The sequence below is a fragment of the Muntiacus reevesi genome, chromosome 2 (genome assembly GCF_963930625.1).
Source record: "Muntiacus reevesi chromosome 2, mMunRee1.1, whole genome shotgun sequence".
Lineage (NCBI taxonomy): Eukaryota > Metazoa > Chordata > Mammalia > Artiodactyla > Cervidae > Muntiacus > Muntiacus reevesi.
The window spans coordinates 85611857-85627845 of NC_089250.1; the positions used below are offsets into that span (position 1 = coordinate 85611857).

Genomic DNA, 15989 nt, shown 5'->3' on the forward strand with positions numbered 1-15989 from the left:
TACCTCTTCATTAAGTCTCCCAGTAATAGAGTTTCATGTTTCAGTTATTCCTGAAGAAAATTAAGGAAACTCGATAATATGTATTTAATCAAACGAAGGCTCTTTTGGGTTTTCGTCATTTAAATTATTACATTTTCATTTCCTTTAAAACATTTTAGGAGAGTAAAAGAAAAAATTAAGATTTTTAGATCTTGATAAGCCAGTGATACCTCCTGGGCTGGCCCCTCATTCTGTGGACCTGAGTTAGTGACTCATAGACTGCTGATAACAGACTCATAGACTGTTGCTTCAACACCCATAGGTATGGGGGCGAACCCAGTTCTCCAGAGACCTAGTGCTGTGCAGTTCTCAGGAGGCAATGCTGATAGAGAATTAGTATCTTAAAGCCGTATTAGCTTTTTATTGTGATCCAGCTGTAATCACATATTTAAATACCTTTCTAACCAAAAGCACTTGGTAACATTGTGAAAGTATTTCTTTCTGAGGGTTTTAGTATTAAGGCAAAAGACCAACGGCTGTTCCCATGCCCCCAGACTCCAACTCTTAAAATGAGCAAGATCCAACACTTGTAGCATGAATACTTCTTATAAAAAGTTAAAAACTCAACAGATTCATTGAATTTTAAAAATAGGATGTAGTTTATTTTACTCCATATTTGAAACTAAATAGTCATTTATAAATATTTGAAATTTGGGGTTTTTCTTATTATTTGAATTGTTTTATAAAACAAGGTAAAGATACCTTGTGCAATGCTGAGTTATTCAGTAGTTTTCTTTTGAATTTAATGTTATGACTGCTAAGATTGAAAGTTTAATATTTCTGTTGAATTTTTGGATTGATTATTGATGCATTTTGTATTAATGCTGTTTTTCTGTAGACCCTTCTTGAAGGTTGCTGTGGTGAAGATATTATTCATATCAATGAGAATGGAGAATTTAAGTTGGATGTAGAGTCTAATGCTATAATCCAGGATGTTAAGCTGCTAGAGGAACTATTGCTAGACTGGAAGATATGGAATAAAGCAGAGGCATGTACTTTATGTGGTTAAAAAGCATTTGTTATGGATTTACCCTCTTAGCAATTTTTACATGTACAGTACAGTACTAACCGTATACACTTTGTCATATGGCAGATCTCTAGAACTTTTTCATTTGGTTTGACTACCCAGTGGACAACAGCTCCCCATTTCCCTTCCCTGAGTCCTGGCAGCCACCATTCTACATTCGGTTTCTTTGGTTTGATTGTATTAGATATTTAATACAAGTGGAATCATTCAGTGTTTGTCTTTTTGTGATTGGCTTGTTTGACTTAGCATTATGTCCTCAAGGGTTATCTGTGTTATAGCATATGACAAGACTATTTTCTTTCTTACACTATTCCACTGTATGTGTTTTCCACATTTTCTTTATTTGTTCATCTGTCATGGACACTTAGGTTGCTTCCACATTTTGGCTATTGTGAATTATGCTGCCATGAACGTGAATGTACAGAGATCTCTCTGAGATCCTGTTTTCAGTTATTTTAGATATATGTGCAGAAGTAGGATTGCTGAGTCATGTAGTAATTCTGGTTTTTAAAAAACAGAATTACCATACCATACTATTTTCCGTAAGAGAGGCATCATTTTACAGTCCTAGCAGCAATGTGCAAATGATTCAATTTCTTTACCTGCTTGCCAACAATTGTTATTTTTTGATAGTGTCTATTCTGTAGAGTATGAGGTAATAATAATAACTTGTAGTTTTGATTTGCATTTCCCTGATAATTGGTTGATGAAGAGCATCTTTTCATATACTTAGTGGCCCTTTGTGTATGTTCTTTGGAGAGATGTCCTTTCAGGTCATTTGACTATTTTTTAATTGAGTTATTTGATTTTCTGTTAATGAGTTGTAGGAGTCATTTATATATTCTACATACAAATCCCTTATCTCATATATGGTTTGCAAGTGTTTTCTCCCATTCTGTATATTGCCTTTTCACTCTGTTGACTGTTTTCTTTGCTGCAGAGAGAAACATGTACTTTTAGTTTTCTTTTTTTTTAATTTTTTTTATTAGTTGGAGGCTAATTACTTCACAACATTTCAGTGGGTTTTGTCATACATTGATATGAATCAGCCATAGAGTTACACGTATTCCCCATCCCGATCCCCCATCCCACCTCCCTCTCCACCCGATTCCTCTGGGTCCTCCCAGTGCACCAGGCCCAAGCACTTGTCTCATGCATCCCACCTGGGCTGGTGATCTGTTTCACCATAGATAATATACATGCTGTTCTTTCAAAACATCCCACCCTCACCTTCTCCCACAGAGTTCAAAAGTCTGTTCTATACTTCTGTGTCTCTTTTTCTGTTTTGCATATAGGGTTATCGTTACCATCTTTCTAAATTCCATATATATGTGTTAGTATGCTGTAATGTTCTTTATCTTTCTGGCTTACTTCACTCTGTATAATGGACTCCAGTTTCATCCATCTCATTAGAACTGATTCAAATGAATTCTTTTTAACGGCTGAGTAATATTCCATGGTGTATATGTACCACAGCTTCCTTATCCATTCATCTGCTGATGGGCATCTAGGTTGCTTCCATGTCCTGGCTATTATAAACAGTGCTGCAATGAACATTGGGGTGCACATGTCTCTTTCAGATCTGGAGAAACATGTACTTTTAAATATTCATCTAATCAGTCTTCTCAAAAACAAAACAAATTTACTGCTTCAATGTAGCATTAATTGTAAATGGAAATCTAGAGATTAATTTCTGTGCAAGGTCTTAGACAGCCATAATGTCGATTTGGAGAGTCAGGATCAGAACTTTGACTGCAGGTAGGAGTTTGAGCAGTACTCAGGCTAGAAACACTTGAATCAATTGGAGACTTGCATTTACCATGAACTCTGAAGGGGAATCCTACCAAGAGTGTGTGGAGTTGATCAAGGAGAGGGAAACAGATACACTTCTGAGTAGGGGAGCCATGTTGTCCAGAAGTCAGAGCTGTATCTGTTTGCAGAGCAAGGCTGTGAAGTCTTGGCTTCATGGTAGGCATAAGCTACAGAGCATGCTTTGATCTTAGATCTAGGCAAAGCTTCACGACTGGATAATGAATTGTGTGTTCTTCACAAGGACCCAGCAAGGAAAGTGAATGTGGGGCTTTTTCCTTCTGCCTTAGCTAAAGTATAGTCTTTATGGTTTGGTTCGTAGAGCCTCCTCACTTCTAGTGTAGACTGTAGATTGTCTAGAGTTATTTAGAGTAACACCACTATCATCAAATGTAACTGAAGACCAATTCAACATGTATACCTTTACAATTTTAAAATATTTGGTTACTTCCAAATTTGGCAACAGTCACCCCAGACTTACTATCAATAACAAGTTATGAAGCTAAGGAAAACTTTTCTAATCTATCATTAACAAAAATAAATTTTGACCAAACATGCTAGAGGACAGATTATTTTTCTGTTCTCCCTGTATAAAATTATATTACCAAATTATTGTTATATGAAGAAGCAGTCCAAGAATATGCTCCTACAAAACACAAGGGGAAAGTATTATGGAGCTGTGTCAAGCAACTAGCTTTTTCTAAATTTTATGGTATTTGTCAGTTTTTAAAACTTTCTATTTCATTGTGACTTCTCATCCTGAATAAATTCTCTTTCAGAATTTAAAAACTCCATGTGCATTCATATATAATATATATGCATTTGTGAGCTTCTCTGTTGGCTCAGCAGTAAAAAATCTGCCTGCCAATGCAGGAGACACAGGTCCAACCCCTGCATCAGGAAGATCCCCTGGAGAAGGAAATGACAACCCACTCCAGTATTCTTGCCTGTGAAATCCTCTGGACAGAGGAGCCTGGTGGGCTACAGTCCACGGGGTCACAAAGAGTTGGACACCACTTGGCAACTAAACAACAACAGCAAATATACATGTGTGTAAAAATACACGTGATGTTGCAAGGAGAGGAAGCGAATGAACATAGTAAATGCAGACAAACTGGGTCAAAGGCGGTATGAATATAAACATGTTGTAAAAAGATTGAATCTTAACTAAAAATCAAATAGCTATTTTAGTATTTCAAAAGAGGATGCTAATTTGAGATTTAAAAAAGTTTGATAAGCAAAGCATTTTTTGGTCAAATTCAAAACTGATATGCATGGATACTTCTGTGGATTTGAAATAAAATTTTCTTTCTTTCTTTCTTTCTTTGTAAATTTTCTTTTCTAATTGCTTTTTTAGCTGAGTTCTGGTTTTTGTCTGTGGTTGTCTGGTTGTTAGTTTGCTTTGGCACTGTTCTATTTTAGTATTATTTTTCAGGCCTGAATCAGGTTTTCCTATTTGAGCTGCTTTGTCTTCAAGTTTTCATATACCTTTTTCTTTCAGGGCATCTTGATCCTGTCCTGTTAAGAGAGAGGCCTTGGTTAGAATAGTATGATTAAGTCTATCAATTCCTTGGCCTTTTCATTATTCATTTCCATCATATAATGGCAAGAAAAACAGCAAACCTACAACCCAAACCAGTTAATTTTGCTTTTTGTTGATAACTTTGTTGAAAGATTATATGAGGTAATGAGGTGAAGATTATCTTTTAGTAGTGGTTATCTATGTAAGATTCCTTTTTTACTATTATTGTGAATAATATGGGAGAAGCATTTTAAAGTACCTTAAAAGAATGCTAATTATTGTTTTAAACGTAATTGTGTGGAGGCATCTATAATTTGAACTTAAAAGTAAATTAATCCAAAAATTCAGAATTTCTACACTGTCAGTAAATATTTTCAATTTTTTTCTAAAAGTATTTGATTAAATGCTGCGTACACAAATTAGCATTGAAGTCTATATGTTTTTAATAATGCTATCTGAAAATAAATTATTTGCAAACACTTTATTTTGATCATGTGTTTCTCTGTAGTAAATAGTAAATAAGTTCCCCAAGATAATTTATCTTTTGAAAATACTGTACATCATTTAATGCCACAGAAAGGTTAATGTCCTAAAGCCCCTAATGCAGCACTGCATTGAACATAAATATTTAGAAATGACCTATTGTCAAAAAAAAAATAGTTTGGGAATAAAGTTTTAGATTTGCTTTTTCAGATAGATTTAATCTTTGACAAATTGTGGATGTTTACACATTAAACTGATGTATTGCATGTCTTCTAAAAAGCCCGAGTCATGTTTTTCAATAACCCTGTGCATATGTTTGTTTTCTCAGCACGGTGTTTGGGAAACTCTGCTGGCAGCCCTAGAAGTCCTCATCAGAGCAGACCACCAGCAGCAGATGTTTAATATTAAGCAGTTATTGAAAGCTCGAGTGGTTCATCACTTTCTACTGACTTGCCAGGTTTTGCAGGTACTCCTTATGTAACTTTACTTCTGGAGATATTTTCTGCAGTGATTTTTGTTTAATAACTCAATACCATGGACTGAAATTCTGTGGGACTTTCAATGAGATTTTTTCTGTGAAAGAGGTAAAGAAAATGGGCAGAGAGAGGAGAAACTGCCTAGACAGGGGTGGTCTCTAGAGCCAAATAAGGTAGAAAGTTCCCAGAAAATGTAGACAGAATGCCATCAACTTGGAAATTCTTAATCGCTTAGAAGATTTCATTAGAGTGAAGAAGATTTCTGGGAACTTTAAGCATGTGTGGTGGATCATTGGAGGTAGTGAGAATACGTGATTATTAAGAAGTCCAACAGCAAAAGAAAAGAGGAATAGACTGTTAACAAAAGCTTCACAGTAGGTCAGTTTAAGAGTTTTTTTTTTTTTAATGCGGTAGGATACCAATGACTGTTTGTAAGGAGTCAGTGGATAGGACAAGGTTGAAGAAACTTAGATGGGACTGAACTTAGGAATGAGTAATTGAAGTGGTGACCAGGAGCGTTGGGAAGTCACAGGGGAAAAAAAAAAAGATGGTTGTGCACAAATAACACTGAATTGCAAGTTCGGAGATCTATGTTCTTGTCTTGACTTGGCCATTGTGAGATCTTGACTGACTTTTGTAGGCTCCTGTTCTCTTTGTATATCTGAGGTAGTCACACTAACCTGTGTTAAAGTTAATATCTAGATTTTAAGTTTTCTGATTCAGCAATACAAAAGAATATATGAAGAAGAGTGGATGTAGAGATATACTGTGTATTTGGACAGAGAGGAAAGATCTAGCCTTGATCTAGAAGCCAGCTGCTACACACTGGGGAGGTGGAGTTGGAATACATAAGTAATTTATTTATATCTGTCTTTATTTTTGGTAATTATGTAGCATTCTGCCAGGTCTGATTATTCCAGGCAGTAGATGGTGCAGTAGAAGGAGATCATAGGTCTGAGTTTGAGTTATGTTGCACTACTGACATGTTTTCTATGTGGTTTAAGTTAGTCATACAATCACTTCAGGCCTTCATATTACAGAAATGAAGGATAAAACCTCTCTGAGCTGTTGCAAGTAATAAGTTTGTAGCCTGGAACATACTCTGTTCATGTAACCAGTTTTGTCTATCGGAGATTTTCTCTTTTGAACCCAAACTAGTAGTAGCAGAAGCAGTAGTGATAATATTACTAGTAGTAGCTAACATTTATATGGGGCCATTGGTTTTAATGAATTTGATAGTAGCAAGATTGCTTGAATTGAGAAATAACTCAGTTTTATGGTAAATATCTAGTCTAGAGCAGGAAACCAACACAGTTCTATCTTAAACAGAATTATCTTGCTTAAATGAGAAATGTTAGTTAAGTTGACAGTTCTTTTTAAATTAAAGAGCATTTTTATTTTTTTTCAGGAGCACAAAGAGGGGCAGCTTATATCCATGCCCCGAGAGGTTTGTAGATCATTTGTGAAAATTACAGCAGAAGTCCTTGGATCTCCTCCAGATTTGGAATTATTGACGATTATCTTCAATTTCCTTTTAGCAGTTCATCCTCCTACTAATACTTACGTTTGTCACAACCCCACAAACTTCTATTTTTCTTTGCACATAGGTAGGTATGATCATTTTTGTTAGATCGTGGCTGTTTCCACTTTCGTTTTTTTCTTCCCATTTGATCCATGTTTGCTCCATATGCATTGAATGACCTTTGTGCTAGAAACTGCTCAGTTACACACTGGGATTGGGGCAGGGCAGAGGGCCATACAGTGAACCAGACATAGCTTCTGCCTTCAGAGGGCTTAAAAACCAAGAGGCGGGGGTCAATGTGTGTGCTGAAGTAATGACAATACGTAATACCTGGCAAGTACCTATTACACAAAAGAAGAACTGATCTGATTTCAGGAGAGTTAGGGTTTCATCAGACAGATGTGGAGAGAGTTTTAATAGATTAATAATCTGCCATGGGCATTGAAGAATTTTGATAGGTATTAATAGATTAGAGAATTACTATCAGGTGAAGAGAGTGACTTAAAGCAAGGCAAAATAGAGAAAATAAAGAATAGTGAATTTTACCTAATATAGGAGATTTATAAAGGAGTAGAGAAATAATATCATAAATGTAGCTTGGGATCATCATTTATTCAACCACACCCAAAATCATATTAAATGAGTCCTTGAATGTAAGATCAGAGAACTTGAACCTGTGTTCTACTCAGGAGTAATTGAAGGATTTTTTGAAGGATTTGTTGTGTTTGTTTTGAGGCAAAGAATATGATATAAGTTATTACAATAAAATTCAGCATAGAGAAACAACCTGCATAGAAGTGAGTTGAAGTTCAGGGAACAGATGAGACCACTGAAGAACAGTGCTGGGAGAAAGAAGGAAAAAGGAAGCTAAGGATAGAATTATTGGTAATACTATTTAGAGGATGGGACAAGAAAGAGTAATCTCAGTATTTTTTTTTTTTTAATGGAATAATCAGATTTTTAAAAGAACTAGGAAAATGTGATGTGGTAAGGAAGCACACCAGAGTATACATGTGAGAAAGCCAGATAGTAAATTTAGGGAGGGAAACTGATTGTAAACAGCCATTTTAAGCCATGTAATGGTGGATAAAATGATACAGCTGCAGTAAAAAGCCAAGTGAAATTATATAGCATGACTTTGTATTAGGTTCAGCAAACATCTAGTGAATAAAGTAATGTCAAGATTCTGGTAGCACTGGGTAGTTGCCAAGATGAGTAAAATGTGGTCACCTCCTTTTAGGAGCTTACAGTCTAGTAAAGGGGAGAGAGGCATAAACAGGTAAGTATAACACGTGGAAAGCACAGCAATGCCACTGTCTTCTTCTGGTAGCATAGAGCATTGCAAGAGGCTGTTTCCCGGAGGAGGAGATACCTGCTCTGAGTTGAGTTGACTAGGAGTTGAAGGGAAGGGCCTTCCAGGCAAAGAAATGGCTTGGTGTTGCTGGCATTAATGTAAGGAAGAAGGCTGGTAGAGGGGCATGGAGACAGGTCATAGAGATTGTTCTAGATGAGAAACTTGGACTTTATCCAGAGTGATAAGGTGGCAACAGAGAGCCCCTGGAGGTTTAAGCAAAGCTTACCATTTGATGGAGAGAATGCTGGTAGCTTTGAGGATTTGAGGGTATCCATCCTGGATATCATTTAGAAGTCTGTGATGATAATCCAGGTGAGGGGTGATAAGAACCTGCATTATAGCACTGTGCTAGGGATGAGAAGAGTTCAAGAGACAAAGTCAGTAGAACCTGGAGACTGACTTGACATGGGTAAAGGAAAGGTTGCCATCAAGGGTGGCTCCCAGAGCCTGCATGGGAAACAGGTACTTCTACCATGGGAACCAGAGAACAACTCAGGAGTGAATTTAGGGCAGAAGGGTGACTCACATTTAGATTTGTTGCATTTGTGTTGCATTTAAGAAATCAAGCAGTTGAACTTAGAAGTATGAAGCTCAGAAATGAAGATTAAGCTGGATGTATTAATTTTTGGAGTCATATTAGGGCTGTGTAAAAACAGAAGACATAGACCTTCCCTCAAGTAATGAAGAAATGAACGGTCTCCTTGGAGAGATCATGTTAGCATATAAAAAGTGAACAGTTAGCTGTTAAACTATATAAATAACTATAAATACAGTTGGAATTCAAAGAAAATAGAAGTTAATGTAGCTAGTGTTAGTTAACAAAAGAATCTAAAGTAAGAAATTGTAGAGTATCCTCACATATCAAATGTGCATTAGTGTAAAGTTCACCATTTTTTTGACTTTGAATATTTTTGTAAATGTTTGTATTTAATGACTTGCTTTTAAAGTTGTATTTTTGTTTTATCCTTTTTAAAAATTTTCTCAAAATTTATTTTGATTCTAGATGGCAAGATCTTTCAGGAAAAGGTACAGTCAATCATGTACTTGAGGCATTCTAGCAGTGGAGGAAAGTCTGTTACTAGCCCTGGATTTATGGTAATAAGCCCATCTGATTTTACTGCTTCACCACCTGAAGGTAAACAAACAAACAAAAGTGATAAAAGAAAGTGTAGCCCTTTCCTATTTGGTTCTGAATATAGATGCATGTTTGCACCACCTGATAGACTAAATAAATGGAAAGCTAAACTTTAAAATTATGGAAAATATTTAAGGAATCCATTTACTACTTTCTAATATTAGTAACTCACACTCAGTATAGCAAGTAATTCTCAGGAGAGCTTAGGAGATAGATGAGCCTCATGCTATTTTATTCTGGAGTTCTTCGTCCCCCTTTATCAGTCTTTCATTAAGCTTCTGATTTATTTTCCCGTTTGGCTTACTGTCTCCTTTCCATCTGAACTCAGTCTGGACAGCTTCACTTACCATGTGAGTGGCCGTCCGTACTGCAGCCTCCTTGTGATCCTTGACCCTGGGGACCTTCCCTCTACTCTACCTTCCAGGATGCTTGTGTCCATCTTGAACATCCTCAAAGAACACTTCCCACCTCTGAAATTCCAGTCTCCCACTCTCTATGACAACTGCCTATCTTTCTGGTTTCTTTTTCATCATCCCCAAGTTTTCTCTGCCTATTTTCCTCTTTCAGCAGTCCCACCTAGTCTTGTCTCCAGCTCTGATACAAATTATTAAATAGGCCAGTAAGATAGATATGTGGATAGGTAGGTGAAGGTATCTGGGTATTAAGCTCCAATTTTCTTTCTCTCCCAAAGAGTTTCAGTTATTCCCTAGCACATCTTATGGCCTTGTATTATAATATTTTACAGCTGTGTTTTAATTAGGTTTATTTGGAATTTTATCAGATGTGTTATTTTTAAAATCCTTGAGCATCATTCCGAAACTTTTTCAAGTACAGTCATGCCCTCATTTTCTCCGGGTCATTTGGACAGACCCTTTTGGCAACCTTATTCCTCCAGCCAAAATCCAGAAATAACTAGGAAGAACTTCTGAACTATGGAGTTATTCTATTGCCACAGAGCCTGAGCTCTAAGCAGTTCATTCAGTCCTTATTTACTGTGTATCAGCACTTCTCAAGTTTTAGATGCTGAAAAATCACCTGGAAAGCTTGTTAAAACACAGATACCTGGGCCCCTGCCTTCTACATTCTGATTCAGTAGGTCTGGAGTGGAGCATGAGAATGTACGTTTCCAACAGTCACACAGCGGTGCTGATCCCTGTGCTCCTGGCCCACAGACCACACCTTCAGGAGCATTCATTTATATCCCATACACTAAGGATGAGAGTGATTTTTCTCATCTCCTTATGTGTAGAATATGAGGAGCAGAAAATTGGAGAGCTGTGGCAAGAAGAGAAAAACTATTTCTTAGTAATAGCAGCAAAAAGTGACTGCAGAAATGAGGAGTGAGAGAACAATCTAGGGACATTTAGCCTGGTAATAATACCACCAGGTTTGGCTATCACTGAAATTTATTCAGCATATATTTAATATGTGTTTATCTTACCTTTGAAGAAATGAACACTCATATAATTAAATTATTTACCTAAGGCCACCTAACTAACAGAACTGTCTCATCAAAAAGCCAGCACTCTTTCCACTGTGTTAAACTGCATCCTTGGGCCTTCCCTCATGGTCCAGTGGTTAAGATTTCACCTTTCAACGCAGGGGGTGCAGGTTCAATCCCTAGTCAAGGAGCTAAGATACTGCATGCCTTGTGGCCAAAAAAAAAAAAGAAAAACATAGGACAGAAACATTTTGTTAATAAATTAAAAAAAGATTTTTTAAAAAAAGTCCACATCAAAAAAAAAAAAATCTAAAACAAACTGCATACTAGTGACTGTTAGCTTGAGGTAAATGGATTTTCACTTAATTTCACTTCAGGAGGACCATTCATCCCAGTAACTTTGAATCATTCAGTTAATATTGTATTTTATTAAGGAAACAAGAGTTAGGTATTTTGGGAAATTTTTAATTAAAAGTAGTTGAAACAAAAATAGTTTTAACACAAATTTTAAGCATTAGTCACTGCAGTCATTATCCTGTGTGGGTTCACTAACATCACTGGATAAATGGGTTATTACTGTGGTTGGAACTGACAGTACCAAAGAGAAGTGATCCCACTGAGCTGCCTTTTCAGTGCTGTGTTCCTGTCTGCTCTTATCAGGGAACAATTCTTCCAGTGCTGTTCCAAAGCAGGTAACTGCCAGTATGCTGCGTTCTAGAAGCCTCCCGGCATTTCCTACCTCTTCACCTCACAAAGAGCCACGGAAACTGACTGGAAGTTTGGGTTGTAGTATTGACAAGTTACAGAGTTTTGTAGATGATGGCGTTGCTTCTCAGCCAGAGAAATGGAGCCCTCTGGGGAGTTCCGAGACACTGGAAAAAAGTAAACAAGATGCCTTCATCAGTAGTTGTGAGTCTGCAAAAACGGTTTGTGAAACGGAAGCTGCCCTTTCGGCCCAAGCCTCTGTCAGTGATGTCCCAAGAGGAGCCTTGGGACTTCCTGCGGTCAACATAGATCAGAAAGACTTGGGAGCAGAGCCCAGATCAGATGACGACAGTCCTGGGGACGAGTCCTGCCCACGCCGGCCACTCTACCTAAAGGGACTGGCCTCGTTCCAGCGAAGCCACAGCACTATTGCCAGCCTGGGGCTGGCTTTTCCCTCACAGAATGGCTCTGCAGCTGTCGGCCGATGGCCAAGTCTTGCTGACAGGAACGCCGATGACTGGGAAAACTTCGCTCTTTCTCTCGGTTATGAGCCACACCGCAGCCGAACTACAGGTGCTCACAGGTACACGTTTTTTTGTATGACAACCACTTCCTCCCTTTTTTTAAACTATTCTTTGAAGAATTTCTGTACTTGTAGAAATCTCTTTATTCTGTGACCTCTTTATTCTGTGACATAGTACAACGTGTATGTTAACAACAAGCAAAGATGCCTTTCTCCTTACTTTACTACTAGGTGATAATTCCATATTTAACTAAAGGCTAAACCACAAATAATTCTTGAAGAAAAGATTATCTCATGGCTAATTTAATTCCATATGATTATTAGAGAAAGACTCTTCAGTTTAGGAAAATTGTGCGGTTTATTATTGTTCCCCAGATCAGCGCCATCAGTGAGACTTTGCACACTGATGGAAATGTTCACCTGTGCTGTCCCCTGCAGAACACACATACTCACTTGAAGTGTGGCCAGTGCAGCCGAGCAACTGAATTTTTAAATGGTTTAAACAGCACAAGTGGCAGTTGGAAATCACAGATGCAGAGTAGACTAATGTTTAGTAGACTATATATCTAAAAGCTACTGGTGATTAAAAAGTGATAGCAGATTTGTTCATCACAGTTAAATCAGGAAACATTTTTAAACCTTATGAACTACTACTCAGCACTGTTCTTACAGCAATCATGATGCACTGCTTTTTTTTCCCCTGATACTGTGTTTATGACCCTTTGTGGGTCTCTGTTTTAGTGTAACCGAAGACTGCTTGGTACCTATATGCTGTGGGTTGTATGAACTCTTAAGTGGAGTTCTTCTCATCCTGCCTGATGTTATGCTGGAAGATGTGATGGACAGGCTCATTCAAGCAGATACACTTTTAGTCCTCGTCAACCACCCATCACCTGCTGTACAACAAGAAGTTATTAAAGTAAGGGCAAATACTAAATATGTTGCTTTAATTTAGAAGAATAAATATATGTGCACTTTAAAGTTTGAATATACTTATTCAAATAGACCTGAAATCTTATTTTATTCTTAACCATCATGAGCTGATATAATTTGTTACTGCTTATCCCAATTTTTATGTGTATTATCGTCCAATTTTAAACCTTCCTCCATATATTGCTTTGTATCAGTGTGTTTTTTAAGTCTACTACTTACAAGGAACACATAGATCATTGGAGGTCTCTCCTGAGTGTATTACCATCAAATGTTAGACATTTAACTTCAGGTTTAAGCTCAGGTGTCACCTTCTCAGAGAGACTTTCCCTAATCATCTTCTGTCTAGCCCTACTCTTCATTTGTTTTATAATAGCATCCTAGTTATGTCTTATAATTACCTTTTAAATTTGTTTATGTACTATTTTTTAACTCTCCCACACTGAAATATAAGCTCTGTGAGGGTAGGCATCTTGTGTTTGATATATAAAAAGTCCTAAGTACATTATTGAGTGAATAAAGGTTTGATATGAATCGTTCCCATTAGGAAACAACCCTTTGAAATGGTCTTCAAAGAATCCCACTGTTTTAATTTGGTGTGAGACATTGTGTAAGCAGTCTCAGTTCAACCCAGTATTTACTTAGCTTCCATTTCATGTGTAAAACACTAGGCTAGTTACTCTGCGGGATATAAAAGGGAATAAGCCCCTAAGTTCAAGAGTTTATAGACCAGTGTGGGAGAGAGACATATACACAGCTAAGTAAAATGTAAGAACTTCTGTGATGGGTGTTTCAGTGGTAGTCTTAATAAAGAAGAATGGGAGCATAGGAAAAGTAAATAATTCTGATGGGGGAACAGGGGCAGGATTCATGCAAAAGGTGTATTTTGTATTATGCTGTAAACTTAGAAAGATTTGTAAGTAGGGTGGTAAAGAAATGTGTGTTTTTGGAAAGAATATTCTTATCACCACTGTGAGGGAGTGATCTCAGGGAAAGAGGTGGGAACGCTGTGTTCACAGGCTAGCACTGTGATCCAGGGGAGAGATGATGAGTCTCTGATCTGGGGAAGTGGGAAGTCAAAGGACTGACAGATTTGAGAGACGTTCCCTGGAATAGAGGAGAGAGACTTTGCTAATTACACATAGGCGATCAGGATGAGAAAAACCCAAAGTGAGATCAGCCTTAAAGTCTCGGAGGATGGTGCTTCTGTGCTCTAAGACCAGAACCATGAAAGAAGTGAGTTTGGAAGGAAAAATAATTACTTGGATTATATATATGTTACATTTAAGACACTGGGAAAGAGTGAAAATTTAGGCCTATGCTTAGAATAAATAAAATGTCAGGAAGTCTAGAAAAATGGAGGTTTAGGATATATATTTTTGTTCTTTGAGAGAAAGCATTGTACAGTGTTGACTAATTTTCTTTTTTCAGAATTAGGCACCAGTGTTCTACTTATATTCAACTAAGGCTACCTAAGACCTCCAAGACAGAGCATCATTAGCATTATATAGTAATCAGAGAGAAAGTTTTAGGTTTGTTTGTTTTGCTGAAGAGGTGGCCCTTTTTTTTTGAGCTTTTTATGTTCTATACATATGAAATTAAACAACTTATAACTACAGGTATAGTACACTGTCTGATTTGTATATGTTATATAAAATTTTAATGTATTATCTAAATTGTCTTAATTTTTTTCCTTAGCTATTAGATGCTTATTTTAATAGAGCATCCAAGGAACAAAAAGATAAATTTCTGAAGAATCGTGGGTTTTCTTTACTAGCCAACCAGTTGTATCTTCATCGGGGAACTCAGGAATTATTAGAATGCTTCATTGAAATGTTCTTTGGCCGACGTATTGGCCTTGATGAAGAGTAAGTGGGTTCTCCCCTTCACCAGAATTGGGGATCTTTTGTCTTAAATGTCATATTTATTAAACTGACTCTTAAAATTATTCTGTCACTTTTAGAAAAAATCTGCTAGAAGTCATTTTCTAGGTGAACTATTTTATTATTTTCCATATGATATTCTTTTTATAACTTCTTCCTTTGCATTTCATTCACTAGCTAGGCACTGAAAAGAAAGAAATGCTGCATCAAATGAAAGAAAGTGATATTTAAGATTTGGCATACATTGTTAACCTGAGAAGAAGGTGGCCCCCATAGTCTCAGCAGCAGATTACATGAGGGATCCATAGACAAGCTCCTAACTCCCCTCAGGGATGCTGGTTATCTGAGAGAAGAGTAAACTGACATACCGATTACTGAGCTTTGACCCTGGTGTAATGCTCATGGATTAATGAATAAGTGCAAAACTTAAAGAACATTTTTCTCCCAAGTCAAAAGTTTGGCCAAAAAGTTAAGCTGTTATTTCTATATCTGATAAAGAGAAATGTGTCTTTTTTGTTAAGTGTCTGCTACTTGTTTGCAAGTAGCCCAGTTCAAACCTCAAGGAATTGACCTATTAATTGTAGCATTGACAATATTGCTTTTCATTTACATAAGCTTTTGGCTTTTTCAAAGCAATTCTGCATCATCTCATTTGATTCTCACAACAGCCTTGAGAAGAAAGTAGAGCAGATATCACACACATTTGACAGATAAGGAAAATGAGGTGTAAAACACATCAATAACTTCCCTTCATCACAGAGGCAAATAGTCTACAGGAACTCAAAATCAGGTCAACAAAATGGCCAATATTGCAATCATTTTTTCCTTATTTCATGGTTAGTTGCTTCTAACATGATCTTGTATATTATTTATTTTAGATTTGATCTGGAAGATGTGAAAAACATGGGACTTTTTCAGAAGTGGTCTGTCATTCCTATACTGGGACTAATAGAGACCTCCTTATACGACAATGTGCTCTTGCATAATGCTCTCTTACTTCTTCTCCAAATATTAAATTCTTGTTCTAAGGTAGCAGATATGTTGTTGGATAATGGTCTACTCTACGTGTTATGTAATACAGTAGCAGCCCTGAATGGATTAGAAAAGAAGTAAGTTTAAATTATTATTTAAAACTGCCTC

General features: G+C 36.9%; 1 protein-coding gene across 1 annotated transcript in view; it reads left to right on the forward strand.

The window, feature by feature from the left end:
• LYST (lysosomal trafficking regulator) overlaps positions 1-15989 on the forward strand; it is a 172847-nt gene that overhangs the window by 80145 nt on the left and 76713 nt on the right. Inside the window, exons 19-26 of the mRNA XM_065922257.1 lie at positions 878-1027; positions 5209-5346; positions 6765-6963; positions 9236-9367; positions 11469-12096; positions 12778-12955; positions 14665-14834; positions 15728-15958. Coding sequence (XP_065778329.1) covers positions 878-1027; positions 5209-5346; positions 6765-6963; positions 9236-9367; positions 11469-12096; positions 12778-12955; positions 14665-14834; positions 15728-15958 — 1826 coding nt within the window. The remainder of the gene's footprint in view (positions 1-877; positions 1028-5208; positions 5347-6764; positions 6964-9235; positions 9368-11468; positions 12097-12777; positions 12956-14664; positions 14835-15727; positions 15959-15989) is intronic.